The sequence below is a fragment of the Cetorhinus maximus genome, chromosome 6 (assembly GCF_964194155.1).
Source record: "Cetorhinus maximus chromosome 6, sCetMax3.hap1.1, whole genome shotgun sequence".
NCBI lineage: Eukaryota > Metazoa > Chordata > Chondrichthyes > Lamniformes > Cetorhinidae > Cetorhinus > Cetorhinus maximus.
The window spans coordinates 101,145,668-101,158,172 of record NC_135884.1 but is presented as its reverse complement, the minus strand read 5'-3'; the positions used below and the strand labels follow the sequence as shown (position 1 = coordinate 101,158,172).

Below are 12,505 nucleotides of genomic sequence, written 5' to 3'. Positions count from 1 at the left end.
TTTATAACCAGATATAATTTCCATGCCTGAAATTACAAAAATAATTGGAAAGTGGCGTTCCACACCTTTTTAATCTTGGCAAATAACAAGGAGGCAGATTCTAAACCTACCAAGTAAGATGAACTGTAAAAACAACATTATATAATGAAAGCATTGGTGTATTGACATTGTTGGGTGTCCAGTAGCTGAACAGCCATCATCTTTAAAGAATGAGATTTATTGTATAAAAAGGACAAAGGCAAATTATAAGTGTATTTAAAGATTTAAGAATATAAAAATAGTCAGAGGGGAAAATCCACCCAACAGTTGATCACTCTATCATTTGAGTCTATCAGTCAGTAATATGTATCAAAATAGAGAAAATATACATTTGTTCAGGATTGTCCTGGAGTTTCCAGGAATTAATGATTAACTTCTTGGATGCTTCTACAAGTAACATAGGAGAAAATCATAGGGGCATTGAGAGAAACTGCTTTTTTAACATTTTCTTTGAGCACTTTATCATAGAATGATAATTACTCAATGTACCTGTGCAGGGTCTTTGATAGATCTATCCACTCAGTCCCACTCTGCTGTTCATTCCCCATAGCCCTACCAATTTTCCCATTCAAATATTCATCCAACTCCCTTTTAAAAGTCAAAAAGCAGAATTTTTTTTTCAATGCATTCACAGTACGTGGGCATCACTGGCTAGGCCATCATTTATTGGCCATCCCTAATTGCCCTTGAGGTGATGGTGGTAAGCTGCCTTCTTGAACCGCTGCAGTCTAAGTGGTGTAGGTACACCTACGGTGCTGTTAGGGAGTTCCAGGGTTTTGAGTCAGCGACAGTGAAGGAATGACGATATATTTCCAAGTCAGAATGGTGAGTGGCTGGAGTGGGGGGTGGGGGGGGTGGAGAGAAAATCCAGGTGTTGATGTTCCCATGTGTCTGCTGGCCTTGTCCTTCTAGTTGGTAGTGGTCGTGGGTTTGGAAGGTGCTGTCTAGGGAGATTTGGTGATTTCCTGCAGTGCATCTTGTAGATAGTACACACTGCTGCCACTGTGCGTAGGTGGTGGAGAGAGTGAATGTTTGTGGATGGGATGCTAATCAAGCCGACTGCTTTGTCCTGGATGGTGTCAAGCTTCTTGAGTGTTGTTGGAGCTGCTCTTATCCAGGCAAGTGGAGAGTATTCCATCACACTCCTGACTTGTGCCTTGTGGACAGGCTTCGGGGAGTCAGGTGAGTTTTTCGCCGCAGGCTTCCTATCCTCTGACCTGCTCTTTTTTACCCACAGTATTATATGGTTAGGCCAGTTCAGTTTCTGGTCAATGATAACCTCCAAGATGTTGATAGTGGGGGATTCAGCGGTGGTAATGCTATTGAATGTCAAGGTGCAATGTTTAGATTCTCTCTTGTTGGAGATGGTCATTGTGTGGCGCAAATGTTACTTGCCACTTGTCAGCTCAAGCCTGGATATTATCCAGGTCTTGCTGCATTTGGACATCAACTTGCTGTTGAATTTTCTTCCATCACCCTTTCAGGCAGTGCATTTCAGATCATAACAAACGTACTGCATATAAAATTGTCTCCTTATTTCACCTTTGCTTCTTTCACCAATAATCTTAAATCTGCGTCCTCTGATTACTGACCCTTCTGCCATTGTCAACAGTTTTTTAAATTTGCTTTGTTAAAGCCCTTCATGATTTTAAATATTCTTTTGTTTTTAACCTCAGCCTCTGTCGTCTTTTCAGGCGACTGAAGTCTCCCATTCAAGTAAACCTCCTCTGCATCTCCCTAAGTCCTTAACATCCTTCCAAAACTTTGGTGCCCATTGTTGGATGTAATATTCTAGCTAGGGCCTTACCAGCAATTTGTCAAGGTATAACATAACGTCTTTGCTTTTGTACTCTGACGCTGTTTATAAAAACGAAGATGCTTATGCTTTTTGAACAATTTTCTCAGCTTATCATGCCACCTTCAGTTTGTGTACACACGCTCTCACCATCTATGTTCCTGCACCTCAGAATTATAGCATGTAGTCTATATTGCCATTTCTCATTCTTCCTACCAAAATGCTTCACTTCATAAATCTCTGCATTAAATTCACCTACCATGTGTTTGGCCATTTCTCCAGTTTTTTTATCTTTATTAGTTAGAATATTGGAGATGGGAATAAAAGATTTCTTTGACTGGGATGTGGGGGCAGTGATGAAATCGCCAGGAATATGTCCAGCCAAATTAATGTTTTAAGGTAGAGACCCCTCAAGCACCTCTGTCCAAAGATGATCCTTATCACTTTTCAGATGCTGGTAGACTTTTTATTTGTATTTCCAGCAGTTGTTATGTTAGCTTTAATTTCAGAATGGAAATTTGTTTCAAATGCATTAAAATAAATTACATATGACAGCAGTATGAGATAACCTGATAGGTCTGCCACTGCAGGTACAACAGGTTTGATTGGGAATCCACGGCCTTGTAATTGCTGAATCATGCCGAAGGAGGCGCCATGTTGTCCCTGTGGACGTCATGTCCGGGTGGGGGGGGTGTGTGGGCTCTTGGCCCGGCCACGGCGCCCTCGTTTCCGTTGGCGACCGTTTAAACCGTTTCTTTTTGAAAATAGAAGTTCGCGCGTTTTCTGCCCTCTACCCACAGTGCCCCGCGCATGTCCCCACAGTTGTGGCGCTGCCGAGCATGCGCAGTCAGAGCGGGTGCCGCCATTTTCTTTTCCTTGCTCTAATGGGAACGTTTTAACCGATTGGCGCCGCGCTTTCAGGGTGTTTCGGGTAGCCGGGCACCTCACGCAGGCACCGGGAGACACCGAGAGGGACTTTTCCTGCAAGAAAAGACGGTAAAAATGTAAGTGAGAGCGGTTAGAGGGGCCAAATGCAGGTCCTTTGTGCCGCCTCTAGGTGTCACGATGGGGCTTGTCGGCGCTGGGTGTGTTTGTCTCCCTCTATCGTTATATTCAGACAGAAAAAAAAATACTCGGGGAAAAAAAAAAGCTTGCAATCCTGCAGCTAAAGAAAGACCCCCAAACCGCCGGCCAAAAAAAATAAAATTCACCTCGCTGTCCGAGGGCCCGCTGGGGGAGGGGCGGCCCGGCGGCTCTTTCCTCCCCGGGGCTGGTTCTTGGTGTACGGGAGGCGAGGCCGGGCCTTTCCTCTTTGTTCGCGGCTCGGCTCCCCCGACTGCAGCTACTCCAGCAGCGCCTTCCCCCAGTGTCTCCCTCTCTCTGTCTAATGGCAAGGGCCCGCTCGGTGGCAGTAAATTGCAAAGAGCTCCCTCTATAACCGGGCTGATCGCAGGCGGCAGGGCAAAGTGGCGGGTTATTTCTAACGGGAGATGGGGGTGGGGGGGGGGGGCGGGATGGAAAGATATCTCTCTCGCCCTCCCCATCCCGTCGCCATTTTAAGCAAACCGGACACATTTTTAATGAAGCTTTGCAATCTTAATCCAGCAGGCAGTGGGAACCGATCGGCGGCAGGATTTTTTTTAAAAAATTCTTTTTTCACTCCCCCCACCCATCTGGACTAACTACTTTCCACAAAACTTTGAGTTTTAAAATGAATCATACCAGATAAACGACTCCATCATTTGCAAATGTAATATGTCAAGCGTCTTTGAAAAGGAAGTAGCATATAGAATGTGGCCTGACTGTCGTCTCGGTATTAAGCCTAACCTGAGCAAATTTGCTGGAATCCAAACCCAGCGCTTCAATAAAAATAATATATTGTCATAATGGCTCGTAAATATTTTACGTTAATTACAATTACGGTAAACTGTCATCGTGCAGAAATCATTCCATGTTTTAAATGGGTTTGCGGCCGAGTCTGGTGGACGTAACTTATTTTAAAATTGGCTAAAACTTGCATTTACCTTAAATGTTTGTGTCTTCAACTACTACAAATATAAAAGGCCTATTCAAATCCAAATCTTGAGATTGCATTGCAGTAATCATGGCTTTAAAACAACCAGACCTGTCTGCACTTCTCTTAGTCAGAACGATGGCACTTTACTGAATTTGAGTTAAAAAAAACAGCCACTGTTGCCGTCAACGAACTTTTGTAACTCCTTAAGGTTGCTTTTTGATGTCTCGAGTGGACGTTCCACCCACTTTGGGAAAAATTATCGTGGTGAGTATGGGTAGGACGTGCTGTCTTTATTTTTTTTGCAGCTTGTACTTTAATGCACAGCCCTGCATTGAGACACAAACGTTACCAAAGAAGATCTGGATCGTTATTTTGGAGTTTCTGAACTCGAATCTTGATGTATTTGAAGAACTAAAAGTGTAGTTTGACTGTCAACTGAAAATGAGCAAAATGTAATTTTTGCAGCTGTTTCATTTGTCAAATTTGCTATGTTGTTTACCCCTTTTTAAAGTTTGTGGACGATATTAGTGGGATATTGGGCCCATCTATTAATTAAGTGTGACCTGATGACAGACATCACTGCCTGCAGGTTTAGTACAGCATCTTACTTTATGTATCTTGGAGTGGGTTTAATGAAATTCTGCAATTATTTGCAAATTTTGAAGAATTTATATTGTTTTATTATTTGAAAAGAAAACTGGAGTATTCCAAAATTCTATGGTTAAATCTCCTTCCACGTCAGCTGAAGGGACTGGTTTAATGTTAATCCTGTTGTCGTACATCTGATGTAACTACCTTTATGCAAGTCAGGCTTGTGGTGGTCAGGAAGACACAGTTAACATATGTTACCCAATTTCACGATGCTTGGATTTTAAAGAAAAATATTTGATAAATAATGGATATCTGGGCAGAATTGTAAAGCTATAATCACATGCATGGGAACAGGTTATGCTGAGATGACAATCTTGTATTCATGGGAGGGTGCCAATGTTAAGTGATTTATGTCCTCATTAAAGTGAGGAATATTGATGCTTAGGAATGGAATACCTTTTCCCTATTGGTCACAGAAGTCAGGCCTGATACGATGCGAGTTTTATTTTGCAATACCAAGGAATTTGCCTTAACCCCGATGTCGGGTGAGCTTTTTGTTCTATACCGTTGTGCATTTTTCCTGCTGTTCATTCTTGACTGAATTTTGCCAATCTTTTCAAATAATGAGCAGTTTTGTGCTGTTGATTCACTTACATAAGACTCACATGGACCTATTTCACAAAGTTAGCAAGAGTGTGATCTATGGTTAGGTTTTAACCCTGGTTGCAGAGGTGCAAGGACAGTGTGCTAATCAGATCTGCCATGCTGTCGTCTTATAATTCTGTTACTTTTTGATAAATGCATGAGGAAAGGGATCTTTAATGTCATAATAGAATAATGGCTTTGTGCAAGTGATGAACAGTTGATGGGAAATGGTACAGCAGGTTACAGTAGAATTGCTGACTAGTCGTTAAGGCATAGTATACTTAAACCTCCAGGGTAGCTGAGTGCACGTTTTGTGGTTTTAGTTCCTAAAACGTGAAATAGTGACCTAGATTTGGACAGGTACGGGTGAATTCGCCTCAGTAAATTCTTGATTTTACTGAACTCTTGTATCACAAGAGAACAGAATTATTTTAAAACTACCTTGGGATATGGTTGACTGAATTCAAGTTTCCAGCTGAGAACTGCATGTGGGTGAAAGACCTGAATGATCAGTTGTACTGTCAGGGCAAGATCTGAACACCCAGCTGCTGTTTATCTTTATGTGCAGGGTGATTACATTTGTACATGACACTAAGTTTGAGAGAGGGAATAAGTGAGTGGGAGAATGACCATGGACTCATGTAGTTACCAAGATTTTACAAATAGACTCTGAGATTTATGCTTGACTTATGGTGGCAAATAAATTCTGATATTTGCACATTCAAAGTAAGTACTTTTTATGTTGAGAGGAAAAATAGGCACCCCTAGTTCTTGGCTGGGATAGAACTTTCCAAAAGGGAAATTGAGAGATCTGGGGGTTGGCTGACTTGTCACCAAGCATGCAAAAAGCATAATGGTGCTGAAATAAACAAAGTGAACAGGGAGTCAGGTCAAATCCCAGGAGTCTGTTGAAACCACAGTTTTGTAGCTGCACCTGCAGTCTTGCACATCTTTTTGGTTGAAACTTAAAAAGCAGGCAACCACTTCTTAATACAGAGGAGAGTAATGAGACTGAACATCAGTTAGAAGAAGGAGCTATGAGGAGGAAATGGATAAGCTGTTCACCTTTGACCAGAATTATTACTTTGAAGACCTTTATATGAGAATGATAATAGGGGGGGGGGGAGTAAACCCAAAAAATACTTTCGAAGATAATAGTACAGCAAAACAATGCCCAAGTTCAAGGTTCTGAAGAGTTAAGTTTAGAGCAGATGGGAAGTATATTCTTTAGAGTGAGTGGTTATCAGCTGGAATATGTTGTAATAAATGATAGTTGAAGACAGGGCACCAAACTCCATTTAAGATACAACTATAGTCTAGTAGCAGAAAGGGTAGGATTGGTATGCTGGAAGGATGAAATCAAGTGGACAGATTGGTCTTCATCAGAACTGACTTGTGAATATGAAGAGGAAGTGGAACTGTTTCTTTCTCATTGACCTTCAGAAAGTATATAGTATATTGGGAGGGGGGTTAAGGAAGTGTTTATAAATCAAGTTTTCAATTTCAATCTTTGCAATCTCCAGGTATAGATGCAGAATTCACTTTGATTGGAAGGCCAAATAGTGGTAACTGCTATATGATTTCTAAAAATTGATAATGTGGAGTTACATTTTTCTAAGATTGTTCTTGTATTATTTCATTTGGTTAATAAAATGAATGGATCCATGGGAAATGTTTTACAGCAAAAATTATCTTGCATAAAGGTAAACTACTAACCTTGATATTCAAAATGGCTGTGAAGTTTTTATTTAATTCACTGCACTGTTAGATCACCTGCTATAAGTTATGTTTTTATAACTCAATTTTTTGCAATTGCTTTTGTTCTATGGAATTTGAAAATCATGATCATTGTATGACATTTTCTATTTGGCGGGGAGCTTCGCAGTTAAAAGTATTTTTATTGATTTTTTTTTTTTGCCCTAATATCTGGGGAAGAAATTTTGCTACATCAGCAGGTCATAACTTTTTGAATTTGACCACCCTGTGCTATTTCATAAATTAAAGTGTGTTTTTTTACTTTGGTGGGGGCAGGGGTGGGGAGCAGGGCAGCTAACTTCAGCGAGGTTTAAAAGTGATCTGCTCAGGTGGATTGGAATCAAAATTGGTAGGTAGAACAATAATTAAACAATGGGAGGCCTCAAAGAGGAGGTGGTTCAAGCACAAAGCAGATACGTTCCCATGAGGGGGAAAGGAAGGGCATCCAAAACCAGAGCTTCCTGGATGACTTGAAAGATGTGGAGGTTAAAATCAGACTGAGAAAGGAGACGCGGCAAAAATAAGGTTTAAAAGAACTAAGCTGAGTGTAGAAAGTACAGAGATTTAACAAAGGCAGTGAGTGAGGCAGAGAGCAAGAGAATGGATTAGTGACTAACATAAAAGGGAACTCAAAAATCTTATAAGCACATAAATAGTGAAAAGGTAGTCAAAGGCAGAGTGGGGCTGATGAGAAATAAAAAGGAGATCATCTTGTGGCGGCAGGGCATGGCTGAGGTATTAAATGAGCACTTTGCATTTGGCTTCACTAGAGAAGAGGATGCTGCAGAGGAGCCAGTAGTGATATTGGATAGGATAAAATTAGATAAAGCAGATATACTTAAAAGATCGGTAGCCTTTAAAGTAGAAAAGTTATCTGGTCCAGATGGAATGCAGTGCTAGGGTATAGAAAAAAGGGTGGAAATTGCAGGGACTCTGGCCAAAATCTTCCAGTCCTCCTTAGGTATGACGGTGGTGCCAGAGGATTGGTGGATTGCAGATGTAACAACCCTGTTTTTTTTAAAAGAGAGGAATAAACCAGGCAACTACAGGTTAATCAGCTTAATGTCAATGGGAAACTTAGGCAATAATTTGGGACAAAATGAATTGGCATTTGGAAAAGTGTATGTTGATAAATTAAAGTTAGCACAAATTTGTTCAAGGCAAATCATGTTTGACTTGCTTCAAAGATTTTGGTAGGAAGATTGTGGAGAGGCAATATGAAATTAATCGGTGTGCTGGAACAGAGAGACCAAGGACTTTATGTACACAAATATTTAAAGGTAGTAGGGGAAATTGAGAAGGATGTTTTTGGGGAAAAAAGCACATGGGATTCTTGGATTTATCAATGGCTGCATAGAGTGCAAAAGCAAGGAAATTAAGCTAAACCTTTATAAAACGATGGTGAAGCTTCCGCTGGAGTAGTGTTCAATTCTTGGCACCACACTTTAGGAAGGGTGTCAAGGCACTTATAGAGAGCGCAAAAGAAATCTACTGTAATGATACTAGTGACAAAGGACTTCACGTAGGTAGACAGACTGACAAAGTTGGAATAGTTCTCCTTAGAGCAGAGAAGGTTAAGAGGAGATTTGATAGAGTTGTTCAAAGTCATGAAAGATTTTTATAGAGTAAATAAGGATAAGTTGTTTCCAAGGTCCAAAATTACATGCTGAGGAATGCACAGAAGTTTGGCGCAGCTGCCGCAAAGGCGCAATGGGTAAAGACCACGACCTAAGGCCTTTCAACTATATATGTCAGGGGGCATTATGTAATGAACATTGTAATTATTGACTATAATTGTAAATGTAGTGAGTGACAGTGTTGGAAGAAACTGATTTATTTTTCACTTTTATGTAATGTCAACTTTGAACGGCCATTTAATGCATTTCTATAAATTTTATGAATGAAGCATATTTTGGGGGAAGAAAAGGAGAAATTGTTTCCAGCGGCACAATGGTCAGTAATCTGTGAACACAGGTTTAAGGTAATTGGCAAAAGAACTGGAAGTGACATGATGAATCAGTTTTTGCATGAGCTGTTCTGATTTGGAATGCCCCAGAGGGTGGTGGAAGTAGATTCAATAATGACATGGGTAGGGTGGGGCCATGGGGTAAGAGCAGGGGAGTGACACTAACAGGATAGCTCTGTCAAAGAGCCATTGCAAATGGGCTGAATGGCTATCTCCTATGGTGTCTCATTCTATAGTTGAACATTAATTACTGAGAACAACTTACAAACATTGCAATGGATGGTTTTTAAATCTCAGATTTTATGTCTCTAATGCAGCTAGATGGGCCATTGTGTGATTGATTATTGTATAAGATTTTTGTTAACCTGGAATTTAGTTTAAAAATGGTTTTTCATGAAGCCAGTTATTGATTTTAAAACAAAATTGTCCCATTTCTAACTTTTCTCCCACCTTTTCTATTTCCTTGTCAGTTATGCTTCCTATTAAGATGACAACTTGCCAAATATCTGATTTCTTCCTGTTGCAGTTCTCTTGCCTGCCTTCCTTTCAAAGAAGGGGAAAGGGGGAGTACAGCTGTGACAAATACTGTTATGATGCCAGTATTGTTTTTTTATTGTTTTTGCTAATGATTAGAAGTATTATCCCTAATATCAGATTATATCAACATCCAGGAAAGTTTACTGGTTGCAGGCTTTTCTTTAATGCAATTTTATTGAATGATTTGAAAAACAGATCTCTGGTTTTAAATGATATGATCCTGATTTATAAGCTGCAAAACATTAAACAAAATTCTGCATTACAGCTAACTGTTTTCTGTTTAAATTTCAGTTGCCATGGCGACTGAGTCGGATAATGTAGCTGTGGAGGAGTCTGAAATGTTTACGAAGGTCAAAGAGCACAAAACTTATCAAAGACGACGTGAAGGTGGGCAACCAGAAGATGCCGATGGGCAGCAGAAAGAATCAGATGGTGCTGAGGTAGCAGCACAAGATATGAACAGCAACATGCAAGTGGTGATGATGCAGCCATTGGACCCTACGCTACTACAAATGAAGCAACCAATTGAGGGTGCGGCTCACGAGTCAGACACTGTAGATGACACACAGATTATCACACTGCAGGTGGTGAATATGGAAGAGCAGCCAATAAACCTTGGTGAGCTGCAGCTAGTGCAGGTAGCCCAAAGCAGCATTGATGAACTGCAAGGAAACTATGAGAATGAAGCTCCCAAAGATGAACTTCAGGAAGGTGATCCTGTAATCTGTCACACCCTTCCCCTACCAGAAGGTTTTCAGGTTGTGAAAGTAGGCGCCAATGGTGAAGTGGAGACGGTAGAAGACGGGGCAATAGAAGTGCGTGAGGATGAGGATGCTTCTGCCGCTTGGCAGAAAGATCCTGATTATCAGCCACCAGTCAAAAAAGTCAAAAAGAAAAAGAACAAACTGCGCTACAAGGTGGATGATTCCAAAGATGTTGACTTGTCTGTATATGATTTTGAAGAGGAACAACAGGAAGGTTTACTTTCAGAGGTTAATGTAGAGAAAGCAGTTGGTACCATGAAGCCTCCAAAACCAATGAAGATTAAAAAGAAAGGTATGGTAACACTGCTGTATTTCACCCCAAACTTAATATGTAGAATTACAATTCGTAGATAGCAAAGTCCAGATGATGCTTAAAATGAATGAAGCTTTAATGGTCACTTTTTTAGTTATTTTCTTCATGTAACTAGGTCACTGGATGGTGAATGGAATCCTCTTCTCTCTCTCTCTTTCTCACTCTCTCTGTAATTCTCCCTGTCTCAGTAACATCCCATTTTCCCCTGAAAGCAGTATTCATGTTTTGATACAGTTCCATATACAATGACCTCTGTGTTGCCAAGTGACTGATGTTATGCTAACCTGAATAGTAAGTGGGGGCTATTTGACCATCTTATCTGAGACCAGTCTTGACTTGGTCATCACTGATGTATGTCAAGTGAGCTTTAAATTATATGGTTCTCATTCCTCAGCTGTAAAGCTTTAGAATAAAATTCTGCATTATAGTTAACTGGTTTCTGCTGTTTTCAGTTGCCAAGCTGAGTAATGTGGCAATGGAAGAGTCGGAAATGTTTGGTGGGAGGGGCGTTGTTTTAATAGATAGTGATTAGACTATGCATAGCAGCTTATTTTTTTCCTTCCTTTCTTTCATACCCATGCTTGTTTGCATATGTAACCATCAACCATCACGTTACTTCAAAGTAATTACCACAAAATATCGGGGCTGTTTCTGAGAGACATGATGAAGCAACATATAAATGTTCATCTTTCTTTCAGTCAGGTGAATTGTTACAGCATCATTGCTTTGATGAGATTGGTGGATATGACACAGAGCATGGTCTCCATAGTGGCATATGATCTTTTAAAACTACAGTGCTTAAGTTGAGCTGTTAATCTTATATTTAAATAGTATCTTCTATGTAAATCATCTTCCCTCCAAGTAGGCATTGGAGGATACTTTCGACCTCATAAGTCTCTTTTTTTCCAACCCCCCCCCCCCCCTCCCCCCCGCGGCATTTTTATCAACCTGAAATTTATAAGTAGTATACCATTATTGTAGTTGAATATGTTGCTAGATGATTCAAAAGCATATAACTTGTCTTGCCTCTCCTATAATTCAACCCAGGTAGCCTGGGTGACCAGTTCAGAATTGTGAGTCAGAATATGACAATCCTGTTGTTAGGACACCAACTTATTGTTTTGAAGAACACAACCTTACATTAAATAAATGACCTTGCTTGTTGACAGTGCATAGTGCCAATTGATAAAACTGTGGGAAAACCCAACCCTGTAATAGTAATTTTCATGTGTGTTGTTGAGTGGAGAAAAGGGTATGTGAGGAGACTTATCAATTTCCCTATATCTGTTGGAATTGTGATGGGCTGACTTAACTGCCCTTGTGTGCCCTGGTTTAGTTTTTCAAAAACCCTACCAAAAAAAGTGTTGCACAAAAAAATGTTTTAAGCTCTATCACCTCCATGATCCAAATATTTTGTTATTTTATAACTGAACAGTTGTGTATGTAATCCAGATTTTCTTTTGGTGAAGGGTAAATCTGAAACAGAGTGCGACTGGGTTTTTTCGTGGCCTTTAGGCTACGCAGTCAGACTAGTAGGTGACTTGCTCTCACTCCTCCAATGAAGATAAGAGCAGCCCAGAGGTGATTCTTCTGGCAACTTTGCCTTCCCACAGTAGTGCTATGAAGATCAGGATCTTAGTGATGTGATTGAACCTCATGGAAGCTGGAAATTACTACTAGCAATAACAGATGAACTCATGATGTTCCTCTGTCCACTGTTGGAATGCAGGCAATGTTTTAACTGTGGCAGAATAGTAGCTTGGTCAAGTGTTTGTTAATGTCACAAGCAATAAATAATATGTATAAATAATAGATTCAGCTCTTTTAAACTGTTAGCTATTTTGACAGAGAGAACTGCAAATTGAGTTTTCCATGTTTCTGTAACTAACTTCTAATGCAAATGGAACCATATTGATAACTTGAGGGGAATGAATCACAATGAAATTTTCAGTCTTGTTTCTTGGATGATTTATTTTCCTGTGAGAGAGCGTTATAATCTTTGCTTTTGTAACTGTCTCTTTGTTTTGGGCTTTACTGTACAGTAGAGAAATATACAGTTGTGTAGAAGTTCAATGTGCTGTAA

The 12,505-nt window shown here is 40.2% G+C and overlaps 1 protein-coding gene across 4 annotated transcripts in view; it reads left to right on the top strand.

Moving 5' to 3' along the window:
• Positions 1-2,671: 2,671 nt before the first annotated feature.
• ctcf (CCCTC-binding factor (zinc finger protein)) overlaps positions 2,672-12,505 on the top strand; it is a 49,392-nt gene continuing 39,558 nt past the window's right edge. Inside the window, exons 1-2 of one of the 4 annotated variants that reach the window (XM_078544189.1) lie at positions 2,672-2,838; positions 9,637-10,401. In XM_078544189.1, the coding sequence (XP_078400315.1) occupies positions 9,642-10,401 (760 nt within the window). In that variant the 5' untranslated portion in view covers positions 2,672-2,838; positions 9,637-9,641. Of the gene's footprint in view, positions 2,839-3,381; positions 4,116-4,854; positions 4,988-9,636; positions 10,402-12,505 lie in introns of those variants that run through there. The other 3 variants (XM_078544191.1, XM_078544188.1, XM_078544187.1) reach the window with 3 other exon arrangements.